Source organism: Pipistrellus kuhlii, unplaced genomic scaffold (assembly GCF_014108245.1).
Source record: "Pipistrellus kuhlii isolate mPipKuh1 unplaced genomic scaffold, mPipKuh1.p scaffold_m20_p_5, whole genome shotgun sequence".
In the NCBI taxonomy this organism is placed as follows: domain Eukaryota; kingdom Metazoa; phylum Chordata; class Mammalia; order Chiroptera; family Vespertilionidae; genus Pipistrellus; species Pipistrellus kuhlii.
The window spans coordinates 10,536,342-10,551,802 of record NW_023425551.1 but is presented as its reverse complement, the minus strand read 5'-3'; the positions used below and the strand labels follow the sequence as shown (position 1 = coordinate 10,551,802).

Here is a 15,461-nt window from a genome sequence, read left to right as displayed (position 1 = left end):
GTGTGTAAAGTTAATGACTAAGGTAAAAATTGCATATCATTACAAATACTTTTAAAGTTTCTTAAATCACCTATGTATTATGGTGTACATAGTTTTGTGTATACAACTTTAACATTCAAGATATTAATGTCATCATCTTAAATTATGAAAGAAATTGAGAAAGTGCGATACATAGTTTAGTGAACATAAAGTGTGTATGTGATGCATTTCCATGGTATTGAATTTTAAAAGATAGGTAAGATTGACTGGGTTAGAGCAAGTGCATGGAAAGAGTATGAGGTCATATATTATTAGCCCTCACTTCAATGGAATAACTAGAATGGTGATTGAGTTTGTGGTGTGAAATTGTTTAGGCCCTGAGGAAGCCAAAATCAGTGTAGGGAAAATACTGAAGAACACAGACAAGCTTGAGATCTATTATTTTCCTTTGGGTGACAGAAAACTTCAACTTTAATTAGCCTTGATCTGAGGTCCAACATTTTGTACTGGCGCCAGCATTTTAGATTATGTCTAAAAGGCAACTTTCCTATCTTCCACACTAGATATTCAGAGAAGCTCCAAGGAAGTATTTTGGCCTTTTTTATCCTATTTTTTTTCTCTTTCAAAGCAATCAATATTCAAATAAATGTTGTATTATAGTATGGCTAATCTCTCATAATGCAAAGCTAATTGATTGATGTCAAATACTTCTTGATATACCATAATTAAAGGCCACATAAAGAAGGCCTTTCAAGTCCTCTTTCCTATAACTCATATTATTTTAGATGTAATTTAAACTAATAAATTAGTGTTCCAGTGTATTTTGTGGAATAAGCTACCTGCTTTTATGGTCACTGCTTATATAAGCTAAAATTTTGATATAGCATTGTGAAATCCTGGAAGAAAGGGTCTGTATTGCTACTTAAAGAAGTTCACAAGTTTATAAAAATACACGTGCTTCATAGTCTGACTTCCTCTGTTGCCTCTTTGCTCTTGGGTGCCACATACATTTTATCTTTTGGACAGTTTAGCCTTGTCTGATTTACAATACTGTAACTATCCACCTGACATCTCTGAGGTGTATTTCTCATTCTTTAATATCTGAATTTTGCAGAAACTGATCGAGCCAAGGAAGAGGCTGGTGCTGCCTCCACTAAAAAAGGTGAATGCAACTTAAAGAAAAAGGTGTCATGACTAAAACTTATTTCTGCACAGGTTTCTAACTTAATGTTTTATTTAGTGCTTATTAAAGAGCTCTCTATATTGATTTCACTATTTCTTGATGTGGAAACAAACTCACTTTGCACAAGATTTATAGTGTCTATATTAACAAGGTTTTGTCTTCCGTGTTCTGAAGCCAATAGTTTCATTCCTTGGGGCCATCAACTAAAACTAGTAATTGCAGCTCAATTTCAAGTTAATTTCTGAAAAATTGAAGAAATGTAGCCGTTCAAGTTCAGTGGGATCCCAATCACCTGGAGAGAGCATTCAACTATAAAATACTGCCTGAGGTGGTTAGAGCCCCAACAAATGAAAGTTTGACTTACATGAACAACAGACATTTTGGGGAAGAATACTATCAGATTTTAAAATGTGTTCCTTGCAATGCTCACTTGGAAACACTTTGATTTAAGAAAGATATTGGAAAGTTTGCAATTTAAGTTTTCAAATGAATTTCTCTTGTCAGTGTCCCTTCTCATTTCCCATTAGATTGTGGCTTCTGTCCCTACTGTGTCATTAATGCTCTTACTGATGCTGATGGTTATCATTACCAAACCAATAAAACCATTCTAGTGCTCACATGACTAGATTTTTCAGTTACACTTAACATTTTGTTTTTTCTCTCCCTTTTGGGGTATCACACCAACATAGTCTGAGTTCTCCTAATATTCCCTGATATTTTTGTCTGACTTCTTTCTGTTTTGCCCTTTTCTACACCTTAATCATTGATGCTTCCAGATTCCATTATTAATCCTCTGGATTTCTCATTCTACAACCTCTCTTTGTTAAATATGCCCCCTCTCAAGGTTGAGGGAAACTCTGTTACCAATTCTACATTGTCATTTCATGACTTCATGAAAATGCTTTTCCAAGAAAATTTCAGCTTATATGTCCAAATGCCCAATAAATAGCTTTAAATTCAACCTTTTAAAATATATTTTATTGATTTTAGAGAGAGACAGATAAAAACATCAATGATGAGAGAGAATCATCACTTTCCTCATGTCCTTTTCCTCACCCCACTGGACTGAGCCCCCAACCAGAGCATGTGCCCTGATCAGGGATTGAACCATGACCTGGTTTATAGGTCAATGCTCAACCACTGAGCCACATCAACCAGGCAAATACAACCTTTCTTAACCAAATGCCTCATTTTATTTTATTTTTCCATCACCATTAACCCCCTTTATGCCCCGTTCCACTTCCACCCAATCCCCACCCCCTCCCTTAATCTGCTGTCCTTATCCATGAGCTCTCTCTCTTTTCTTTTATTCTCTCTTTCCTTTCCTTTCCTTTCCTTTTTTTCTTTTTTCTTTTCTGTTCAATCCATTCAGTATCTGTCTTCTCACTATCTATGAATCTATCTCTATTTTGTTTGGTAGTTCAGTTACTTCATTCAATTCCACATATGAGTGAAAACATATGGTACTTGTCTTTTCCTTGACTGGCTGATTTCACTTAGCATAATGCTCTCCCATAAGTGAGTGGATAAACTAATTTTCTCTTCTCAATTTGGAATTCATTATCACTGGTGAAACCACAATCCATTCTCCACCTTTGGAAATCTGGGGGTGACTCATTTTCATTTTTCTTTCCTTCACTTAATATTCAAAGAATCTTCAAGTTCTGCTGATTTTATTCCCAAAATATTCCTTGAATATATTTCCTTCTATTCATAACCATTCCTTTAATCTGCATTCAAATATTCATTGTCTTATGTTTAACCATTACAACAATTTCACCACATTCCTCATCTCCTTATTTTTATTTCAGTAATATTCATCTTACCAGAACTCCCAGTACAATAAAAGTAAATTATCAAAGTCTTAAAACAGACTAAATCACTCTTAATTTAAAACACTCCCCCTACCTGGTTTGGCTCATTAGATAGAGCATTGGTGTACGGACTGAAGGGTTCCAGGTTCAATTCCAGTCAAGGGCACATACCCGGGCAGCTTGCTGGCTCAATCCCCAGTAGGGAATGTGCAAGAGGCAGCCAATCAATGATTCTCTCTTCATTGATGCTACATTCTCACTCTCCCTCTCCCTTTCTCTCCTACATCAATAAAAATATTTTTAAAGAGAGAAAAAATATCTAAACAACAAAATCTCTCTTTTCCACAGTTGTTCATAAAATAAAGTTCAAGCTTGTTAAAATGATGTAAGAGTCTCTCAAGATCTGTTGCTTAGATCACTTTTAAACTTCCTCTGATGGAGCAGGACTTGCTTCAGTGGGGCTTTGGTGCTCACTGAGTTTGCTCCTTGAGTGTGTCACTTATGGATGTGAAGAGTTGTAATCTGGTATGGTCTGACACTGACCACTGGGTACACTGGCTCTTGGGGCTCCAGGGAGGTGTAAAGTCAGCCACTGCCTGGGGCCATCCAGCAGGAGCTACAGAGAGATCTGCAGATTCCTCCTCTTTGTATCAGTTTGGAGGTGCCCAGACTAGGTCCGGTTGTGAAGCAAGGCAGGCTGCTGCTGATGTAGGTCTTGGACCTTTTATTGATAGGTTTGGGGCTCCCTGACCCCGTTGAAGCTTGTTTGACAGGATTTTAGCTTGAGCAAGGACAGGCCATTCACATGCAAAAGCCATTGTACACAGCTTGGATGGGGTTATAAATTAGGTGGAGTGGGGTCTCAAGGAATCACCAGGTTGGAAAAAACAGAAATGTCTGCAAGTCAGCCCCTGTGATGGGTAGGTCCCCAGCATGGGAATAATGACCGCTGCTAGCACTTCTGTCTGTAAGAAAGCCATACCCAAGTTTCTGCCTCGATTGCAGACAGTCTAATTTATCCTCGGATTCCCCAGAGCCTCACCCTGGTGCTGGAGCTCAGAGGAAGCAGGAGCTTGTAAATTTAGTTCATGGTACTGGCTTTTTAAAAGGAGCAGCTGGGTCTCCCGCAGCCTGTGTGTCACTGAGTCTTAATCTGCACTGGTTTTTATAGCTGTAGTTCTTACTGCCATAGGGTCTTCTTTTCCCAGCTCTGGAACCCCTGGTGTGGGGCTGGGAACCCTTGCTCCTCCCAGGTGGCCTCTGCAGAGACCATCTTCCTCCTGATTAAAAAAACAGCCATATGGATGCCGGGCCAACCCATTCTGTGCCTCCACACCTCCTACTAGTCTTAGTGTGCTTTCTTCTTTACTTGTCACCATCTCGGTTCTCTCCATTTCTTTTTTGGAAAATTTTTAAAAATAAATTTGAAAAATTTTAATTAAACTGATATTTTGAATCCATAATTATAATTCTGCAAAGAAAATTTTAGCCCAATGGTTTCAGTGGTGGATTCTTTCAAATGTTTAAGGAAATATTAACAATCTACACCAAACTTTCCAGATATAGAAAATAAGAAACATTTACTCATTCAAGCCTTAATATTAAAACCTAACAAACTGAAAAAGAAACAAAATATAAAGACTAACTTATTTTGTGAATATGAAGGCATAGACTTGAGCAGATCAAGTCTGATAATATATGTGCAAGATAAAATGCAAGCAAGTTGGTTTATTTTAGGAATGGAATTTATTTATTTATTATTTTTAAAATATATTTTTATTGATTTCTGAGAGGAAGATAGAGCGAGAAAGAAATATCAATGATGAGAATCATTGATTTGTTGCCTCCTGCATGCCCCACACTGAGGACTGAGCCTCTAACCCAGGCATGTGCCCTGACTGGGAATTGAACCATGATCTGCTGGTTCATAGATGAAGCTCAACCACAGGGCCATGCTGGGCAGGTTTCAGGAATGCAACTTAAAAAAAAAAAAAATCAATGTAATTAACCAGAATAATAAAATCATAGTAGATGCATTTGACACAATTCATCACTAGAGTAGAAAGAAGCTTCCTTAATCTGTTAAGATATATTAAAATATATATATATATATATATATATATATATATATATATATATCATACCCACTGGAGAAAAGTGGAAAGGTTTTCTCCTAAGAATTAGAACAAGACAAAGGTGTATGCTATCACCACTATTACAAATTGTACTGGCTATTGCAGCAGTGCAATAGATGAGAAAAAGGAATAATAGGTACAAGAATAGAAAAGTAAGAATAAAACTCATTACTCACAGATGAAATTATCTACTTGAAAAATTCAAAAGAATGTGCAGATGAACTATTATTAAATTTTTGAAAAGATCATGGCCACTTACATTGTAGACATCTTTATTGTTCTGATTGTTTCTTCAGAATGCTTTTTAAAATGTTCTCAATATCCTGTACTTGATTAAGAAAGTTAAATCTTTAGCTTACCTGGATTCCAGTTGTTTTGTCAAGAATATTCCATAGGTTATACTATATATATATATATATATATATATATATATATCACAGTTCATTTCATTAGGAAGCAAATAATATGTCCTATCATGAATAAACTAGAGACCCAGTGCATGAAATTCATGCATGGGGGGTGGGGGGGAGTGTCCCTGCACCCTCTTGCAACATGGGACCCCTCAGAGGATGTCCAGCGGTCGGTTTAGTCCCTATCCAGGTATTCAGGATATGGCCGAAACTGGCAGTTCAACATCCTTTTCACAATCTGGAACCACAGGCTTCTACCCACTTGCCTTCCTGCATGCATGATTGTCCCTAACCACTTGCCTGCCTGCCTGATCACCCCTAACCACCTCTGCCTCATCCCTGGATACCTCGACTTTGTCCAGAAAATCGCTCTGCTGTCTGGTCTAATTGGCATATTACACTTTTATTATTATAGACTAGAGGCCCGGTGCATGAAATTTGTGCACTGGGGGGGGTGGGGAGGGGGTTCCCTTAGCCCAGCCTGCACCCTCTCACAGCCCAGGACCCCTCAGGGGATGTCCTAAGCCATCAGTCAGACATCCTTAGTGCTGCTGCAGAGGTCAGAGAGGCTTCCGCTACTGCCACTGCGCTCGCCAGCTGTGAGCCTGGCTCAAGGCTTCTGGCTGTGATGCTCCCCCTGTGAGAGTGCACTGACCACTAGGGGGCAGTTCCTGCATTGAGCACCTGCCCCCTGGTGGTCAGTGTGCATCATAGCGACCGGTCATCCCTCCATTTGGTCTATTTGCATATCGGCTTTTTATTATATAGGATGGTTCCAAGTATCATCAATGAGTTATACTGGTGACAAGCACATTTCTTTATTTCAAAATTGCATATTTCCCCTTTGCCACTCTGTGTGGTAATACTTGGCTGTAATGACAATATTCAGTTCCTCACTCATCTTTCATCTAAAAATTGGTACTATCTTCTGAAGATTTTTACTTGAATCAATTATTTCAGTGTGGTACACTGATTTTGTGTGAATCATTTTTACTATTTTTACTTATAAAAAAGTAAATAGTGAATACTCTACTGAGACCAACAGGTCTCAGAGAAAGCATAGTTCAGAGGATATAGCACCTACATGGCAATCTTATTTCTCTTTTGGTTCCTTGCAAGTTCAGTTAAGGTTTAAATAAATCTCAAGGATGACTACACTGTCTTACCAGTTGATGCAGCTCTATTACGCTTGAATTTAAAGACACATCTAATTGACATTTTTAAGATGCTAAATAACTCCAGCAATAACCTTGAATGTAAGTTAATAGCTCATTGTCCTGTCAAGTGGAATTCTTTGTAGAGCATGTTTAGTGTTTATCAAAGCTGAGTATAAAAGAATAGTCAGAAAAAGTCAAGTGATTTTTCTCCTCTAATTCTACAAGATTAGATTTAATATAGGTTTCAATTGGATTATTGGGAAATAAGAAATGTTGAAAAAGCTTTGAAAACTAGCATGTTTTGGAGAAATAGTTGGCACTGAATAGGTAAAAATATTTTGTTGTTGTTGTTTTTGTTTGTTTGTTTGTTTTATTTTTTTCAGAAGCAGCATTTCTATCAGGAACTTTTATTTAAACTTTATCTCTGCTTTGCAGGTGTCCCTGGAAAGAAGGAAGAGAAAACAACGAAGGCAGTGGAGCAAGGTAAAAAAAAATGAAGGAGGTTGACATTATCTTCTTTAGAGAGACAACAACATGAGGAGGAAAGCCCTGGATGCAGACAGGCGGAAGATAATAAGCTTTAAATCTATTGCTCCCTCTCACTGTCCTCCATGTTTTTCTGTGCCAGGGAGAACGTGAGGCAGCGATCTGGGTTTTGCTCTTTTGTATAATTAAACTTGGAATATAAGTTCAGAACAGGGAAACTCTGCAGACTGCTTAATTACATCAGGAAAAACACTGACGATTGTTGTGAATAAGGAAATGATCCTCTGGGGAAACTGGGAGACATTTTCCAGTTTGATTTGCGGTTTTAACAACACCTGACCAAAACCAGTTCAAAGAATAAATATGAAACAATTCCATTTATGCAAAAACAATTTCTACTGCTTAAAGAACATGTAACAGTTAAAACAAAGATAAAAAAGCAGCAATAGAAATAAGTTGAGTTTCTATTATGACTTCAGCTACTGATTTCCCCAAGAAGTTTGAATTTTTAATTTTACCTGTCATAATATTATAAATAATGCATTTTAATTTTTGTTTATACAGCTAAATAATACATATGTCACTCCAGAATATGCTTGAGAAAAATACTATAGCAGAGTTAAAACATTTAAAATGATGTTAGGTCTTTTTGTTAGAAATCAGAGTTCTACTAATTCTAATAGTTGCCCCGACTCAAATTTTATATGTTATAATATCATATTATTTATTATTTACTATAATTAACAAATAAAATCATAACTATCAATAATTTTGTTAAGAGTAAAGTAAAATAATTTATCCTCTTAAATTTGAGATGCAGTTAAATTTCTAATATCAGAAATTTACTATTTTATATACAAATATATTCTAATATTCTTCAATTCCTCACATTTTAGACAAATAAACTAAGGTTAAGGATTCAGTTAAGACAATTATTCAAGGATTTATGTCTTTGGTCTTTTTTAAATAAAAATAACATTAGGGAAATGTTTTCAAATTAATTTGGCTTCTGAAAACTACCAGGAATGTGAGAGAATGTTTCTGTCAACTGCTTTTTGAAGTATTTTAGTCTCTGAAATATAAAGTGGAGGAGTATGAGTACTAATTTCAACTTGTTCACTTAGACAAGGTTCTGAAGCATAAACTTTCTCTTTAAAAATGATGTTCATTATATCTGACCTGCTTACCTGGCAAGATGCAAAGCCCAAATAAGGAAACATCCATTAAAGGATTTGAAAAGTTATAAATTCCTAGGTAAACATTCAGTATTTGCTTAAGTATATATTTTTTATAATATCAGCTTTAATGTGGGTGAGATCAGCTATCAAATTGCCTTCATTAAGCTGCATACATTTTGCCTATATAGTGTAAAGGCTTTGATTACTTGTCTTTTATGACTTTTAAAGATTTCTTTGATAGCCAAGGCATATTAAGAGAAGGAGAAGGTTGACTAAAATAAAAAATGGCTATACTATAATAGTACCTGATAGCTAACTGATTTAAGCACAGGCTGTTTATTTCTTCTAATTAAGTTAGTGTCATTTTCATTAATTCTAGCATGTTTTCTCAAGTTGATAGGAGACTGAAAATGGCTTTTAGAGATTTAATGAACTTACTCATTCATACGATTTCATAATTCACATTTTAAATAACAATACCTTTTATCTTATGAAGACCTTAAGTTCTTTACTATGTGAAAAGTCTAAGAGGTTATTTCAATGGCTTTTTATATTGATTAAGTAAATCATTTCAGTTTTTTAAATATTATCAAGCAATGGTTTCATGTTATTCAACTATAAAAATCATAAGTAGAGTATCTGAATAACTTGCATACTTTTTAATAGGATATCTATGACTAGCAATAAGTATGAAATATATATATTTGTGATTTTAATAAAGCAGGGAGTTTATATGAGAATAAATCAATGACATTCTATAGATTTCATAAATATTCTGATATTTATTCATAAGATGGTGCTTTCAGACTGTTGTGTACTTTTTATCCTTGTGTAGTTTTCAACTATCTTCCTACGTATGCATAATCTCAAACTAGTTCTCAATGCAGTGAAGTGCTATTGATTCACTAAAGAGTTACTTTACTTCATTTAAGTGTGAACTTATGGATTTGTGCAAGGGAAAAACTATATGGTTTTCATAATTCTTTATGGATGTCAACTGCATTTTTTGATCTGTGTAAAATTGTGCACATTGAACTTCTGCACTTAGTCTGCATTATAATTGGAAAAACTTGTGAAAATATTGATTAAATGAAACTTGATAGGAAATTCAGATAGTGAAAGAGGAAACACACTTTAATGTTAATGTAACTTAGCAAATTAGACATTATGTCATATAAGAGGTAGAAATTTGATTAGTATAATTTCTGCAAAAGTAAAAAAAAAACTTTTATCTTTAACTCATGATGAATCATTTTTAGTTACTTTTCTCATAAAGATCAGACATTGATGAGAATAGAGTTTTGAGTATTAAGAAACTCTAAGTTCCTTCACCTTAAAGGGGAACACCAAAATAGTCACACACATCCACCTTATTTCTTTTTGTTTCTCCTTGTTTGGAAAGCAATTACCTAGAAGCATCAGGAGAAGCAAATGTTTTCCACAATAAATGCTACTATCCTTTTAGTAAGAACTAAGGACTGCCAAAGATAAAACATTTCAACACATGTTACTGTATGAGGATTCAACATTATATATTTGTATATCTACAAAGAGTACATCACATTTATTAAGCTCAGTTTATTATTTAATTTCTTATACTTAATGTAAATTTGATATTTCTTTTCAAAATCAACTTACCCTCCTAAATCTCTCTTTTTCAATCTCACTTTTTCTGAGGGAAAAAAAATCTTTAATAATATTTGCTAGTTCCTAGCCAGAGTAGCAAAACAATCACTCTAAAGAAGTGGCTTGCTATTTAATGGGGCAAGGAAGGAGACCTGTCAAGATAATTAACTTTAAAAGATTGGAGTCCCAGAGTCTCTTTGCTTTTAATGTTTTCCTTCCAATTGACTTATGTTCAACAGTGAAAAGGTGAAGTAAATAGTAATGAATTAAATCACTCTCAAATCATCTTTCCTTTTCTTTTATTCATGCCTGCATATGGCATCACTTTAGGTCTTCTATGAGAATCTGTTCTAAGAGCCTGTAACAGTGCTGGCATGTTTAATAGTTGTTGGATGAATGAGAGTGGAATTGTTGAAGGAAGAAATATTAGGTAATCCAGACTATAGTGAACTGTGCCTCTATAAATACTGTGCACTTAGAATGTGTTAATAAATCAAAATGTGATTTCTAATATTTTAGAAACCAGAAGACAAATGATGGGATCCTTCAACTACTCCCATTTGAAAGTGGAAATAGTAGAGAAAAATTAATATATATGCATTGTTAATTACATTATTGATTTGATAATTTTTGTAGATAGTTCTCTTACATAAATAAAACTGTATGTGCAGTTATAATCTGGTTAAAGATATAGAAAATATTAAATTTTAGTAATTGCAATTATTATAAACTATTTTTTGAAGCTGAAAGTGGAAGAGAAAATAAAACAATTGCCCAATGAAGGTAATATATGAGTCTAAATATTGAAACATTATGAAACTGAGCCTAGATTATCTCTTATTCCTTCCAAAACTCAAAATTATCTAGTCAGCTGAGGTTTTAAGTAGTATGTTTCTTATAGCAGAATATAGAAGCTTTTTGCTTCGTTAAGGAAAGACTGGTCTAGGAAGACTTTCATTTCTAAGATGTTAGGGAAAAACACAGTTTATAAACTTGAATTCTTATCGATACTTCATTATCCCAAAACTAAACTGAAACTTTTATTACAGAAATATTAAGTATAGTTTTCATCCTCTTAATTAAAAATCACTTCAAATTCAATTAAGTGGAAGCATGACAAAAATGTTTATGAAAAAAGAAAAACATTAATAGAATTGAGGGCCTGTTAACACCCCCTAAAAATAAATTTAAACAAATTAGTAATCATTTTGTAAGGGATAAAATTGGAGAATGTGGATCATAAATGTATCAAATTCAGTGATTTCCTGTAATAAAAACATCAGTTTTGCTTTAAATTAAGAAATGTCTCAAAATGCATTAATTTGCTAATTTGTGTCCCTCTAAAGAGTTTCTGTCTTTCTTTGCCTCTGATGCTATTTTGTAAGCAACAGTACCTTCAATAATTGTATTAGTGTTTTAAATTGTCACAGCAGCAGGTGAAACTCAAATGCTATTCTATGACTTGTAAATTTGTTCTCATCCACCTTGCCAGATTCTTTTATTCTTTGTATCTGTACGGGTCTATGTAGAATCTGTGATGTGTACCTATTGCAATTTTAGCTCATACTTTCAAGTGAGTGTTAATATCTAAGAGTAATGATTTCCCTGAGAGAAACTTACTTATTTAAATGCTGAATGTTCTTATTTCATGGTGTGTCAACATTATTTTTTTAAAATTATAATTATTATCAATGGAGTAAAACTGAAACATCTAGTTAACACAAGTTGTATTAAATTATTTGCTTGATATGTGATTATAAAATAACCTATTTGCACATGTGGACTAAGTCATGCTGTTGACTCTCAATAAATGTTAAATGATTACAATTTACTATTGATTCCTGTGAATTCCAGCCTTCTTAACAATCGTTTGCACATTAGTTGTTTAATATTTATTGAGCGCTCACAACAGACTAGGCGCTGGGGAATGGGTGTGAAGAGCACGGAGTGAGCTTCAGAGAAATGATCTACATAAGGAGCCCATGCAACACCTGGACACACGAGTGTACTCTGCTTATTTATATGTTGTTTTTTACTTTTTTTTCTTTTAAGGTATTACATATATGTCCTTATCGCCCCATTACCCACACACCTCCATCCTCCACTCATGCCCTCACCCCCCTATTGTTTGTGTCCATTGGTTAGGCTTATATGCATGTATATAAGTCCTTTGGTTGACCTCTGTCTTCAAGAGAACCTTTGCAGACTCCACCGCCTCACTTGATCACGTAACACATTTCACTTCTTCCTCTTATTTTATGTAATACTTTTAGAATGTTCTCACAGTTATTTATCTCATGCATGGGAAATGTCTTCCTAGTCCTCTCTTCCTCACTATCTTTCTCTCCCCCCACCCCCACACCCATCCCAACAGAGACAGGTCTAAATGCTATCTATCACAGCAGAGCAACATAGTAAAAAAAAAAAAAAAAAGTTTGTGTTGTTAGATTGATGTGCAGTATGCTGCCTCCCGCTATGCAACATTTGGTTCATGTGATTCAAACATTTATAGGTAGGAATGTCATTCAATGCTAAAGAGAATTTCAGCCCAGTAAAAGAGCAATGTATGCCAATGATGTTGATAAGATTTTGAAGCAATGCAATGAGATCTACAATCATACTATACCATTATTCAAAAGTTTAAAAAGTTCATTGTTACTAATGATCCATTTTCTCTAATAAGCTAATATGTAACTTGATCACTTTCATTTTATGCAAGATATAAGCAAATACAGGTCACACACAGAGATCATTGTAATACCCAAAACCTTGTTTCCATAAAATTATTCTGTCTTTTAATTATCAAGAAAATGAATAACTACTCTGTTTAATGTGATCTATTTTTCCTCTTTTTTTTTTTTTTTTTTTTTCCTTAGAGATTCTGGGCATTTTATAGGGGAAAAAAAAAAAAAAAGCCACACTAAATCTGTAAGATTACCCCAGGAACCTCACCCTGCACTTCATACTGGGATCACTTTTCTTACCATTAAATTTACCTTACTAACTCTCAGGTCAGAGGAACCAATTGGCATATGGGCTAACTCAAGCATTCTTATATTTCTGGAACAGACAGCAGGCCTCGGAGCAATGTGCCACTCATACTCTGCTTGCCTTCTATCACTTCTGGGATTCATCAAAGTAGTTTCTTAATGGAAAGTTTATTCATCTTTAAGGTTCTTAAAAGCAACAAACTTTCTTTATATCAAATGTGCTTTGTTGCTTCACCTGTCTTATAATTCTGAAGCTGTCTTGATTTAATTTCTAAAATTCTTCATGTAAAGCTAGTAGAATGCAATTATAAACCACTTCTAATTGTCAATATGACGAAAGTTGTCATGTGATCTTCACACTTCTTTGGCAATACCTTAAATAATTTAATAATTTTCAAACAATGAAAATTGTATATTCTTGGTTATTATCTACATCTTAATATTAGGTGATAGCTCTTTAACACATACTTAAATCTGTAATAGGGCATTTACATTCTCAACATAATGAAAATTCACTTATAATTCTTACTTCTCTTTCTGTAAATTTTGATCCGCTATCACCAGAATTTGAAATGTGAATATAATTTTCAATTATGTGATATAGATATTTGAAGATTAAAATGTTTTTCTTTAGAGAAGAAATCAACTTTACACTACATTACATAAAAGACTGTGGAAACGCATTTTAGTGTTTATCATCTAACTCACCAAGAAAACATCTCACAAATTCAAGATGAAGGTGTTAATTATGCCTTTTTTCTATATTATTACTTTCATCCCTGTTATTATCCTGAAGTCATATTTAAAATGTTCAATAGAAACTGCATTATAAGCTGCTAGGTTAGAAAACTGAGTAGCCAGAACAAAGATTGTTTTTCATGAAAAATTTTTATTGATATTTCCCTGTCACTTGATTTTCTTTAAATTGATTTTTCTTTAAATTGATTTCCTACTAAAGGCCTATTTAGGAAAAAAAAGATTTGGCCTACATTATATTGAATAAAACTAATTAAAATTAATATTGATGTCATATTCTGGAGCAAATTACTGGAGTTTAACCTCCATTCTTTGCAGAAATCATTGAAATCACCAGCCCTACATTTAAAAAAGCATGACTGCATTCTTACTGTTGTAAAACACATATACATACACAATTTGTAGGCGAGATAATTTCACAAATAAACATGAAAATTTTATCAACATACATAAAATGTAAGTATGCCTTATTGACTATTACTTCCCCAATTTTTTCATAGAATGATGTATATGCTAATTAAAAAGCAATTCTTTAAAAAAAAATGAAAATTCAATTCATATATTTTCTTAGAATTACAAAATGGCAAAGTGTAAATTTAAAAATCTCTTGTTCATTATAATTTGCAAAGTCTAGATTTAATTTCAGTTGATTTATATGTGAGAAAAAGAAATAGTGGGTCAGACAACCTATACAAAGCATCTCTATTCTTATCAAGAGTCTTAGCAATGAAAATTCTAGTGAACACTTTTTAACTTGCAATTAGCATTTGTGTTGTTGGTCCTTGAACAAGAAATAACTAATGAAAGCCAATAGTGATTAGAAATATTAACTTGCTTGAACCATAGAGTATAAAGTTTTTTTCAAATAAAACTTAGGGTGTGATCTAGTCCTTTCAGGAAATTATTCTGTGAAATTAGGCTCATTTCTTGCACAGTAAAGCCTCTTTTATAAACCAAATTTATTCTACTAAGGAATCTCTAAAGGACTTTCGCATCTTAATATTGTCCAATTCTCATTTGTAATAAGTGTCTCCATGCCTGCAACATTTCAACTTTGCCTCAAAAACTGAAGAATATACTTATTTTTCTGACTGCAAGTACAATCTGTACAAAAATATAAGCAGGAAAGTAAGATTCAGATTCTAAAATAAAAATATTTTAAAATATTATTTAAGTCTACTTAATTATAATATTTAAAGCATTTTCTTAAATTTCAAAAAGCACATTTCTGGAATAAAGCATATTATTGGATGTCCATTTACATGACATGAAAATACTCTAAATAGTAATTCAATTATAAGAATCAGTAATAATGACACACAATATATAGAACTTATACCCATGACACCCACACAGAAATAAACTATAAAAATAAAATAAGATATTATCTTTGGAAGCAGGAGAATGTGATAACACTTCTGTGAGGGGCTGGTAGTTTCAATTTTGGACTATGTCCAAACAAAAGGACAATGAATTTGTATGTATTGTCAGCCAATTCAGTATGCATCATATTCCCTTATGAGCCAACTTTTCTTAACACAATGACAGAAAAAAAAATTACCTTTAGAGTCTAAGGACTACTTGTCATTGGAAGAATATAAATTTGAAAACATAGGCCCTAGCCTGTGTGGCTCAGTTGGGAGTGAGGTTAGAGGTCCATTTCCCATCAGGGTGCCTAGAAGAGGCAACCCATGTGTGTTTCTCCCTTACATTGATGGCGCTCTCTTCAGGTTCCCTCACCACTGAT

At 33.8% G+C, this 15,461-nt stretch overlaps 1 protein-coding gene across 1 annotated transcript in view; it reads left to right on the top strand.

Moving 5' to 3' along the window:
- Positions 1-15,461, top strand: part of LOC118705472 (triadin-like) — an 81,769-nt gene that overhangs the window by 6,604 nt on the left and 59,704 nt on the right. Inside the window, exons 5-6 of the mRNA XM_036414272.1 lie at positions 1,094-1,141; positions 7,114-7,161. Coding sequence (XP_036270165.1) covers positions 1,094-1,141; positions 7,114-7,161 — 96 coding nt within the window. The remainder of the gene's footprint in view (positions 1-1,093; positions 1,142-7,113; positions 7,162-15,461) is intronic.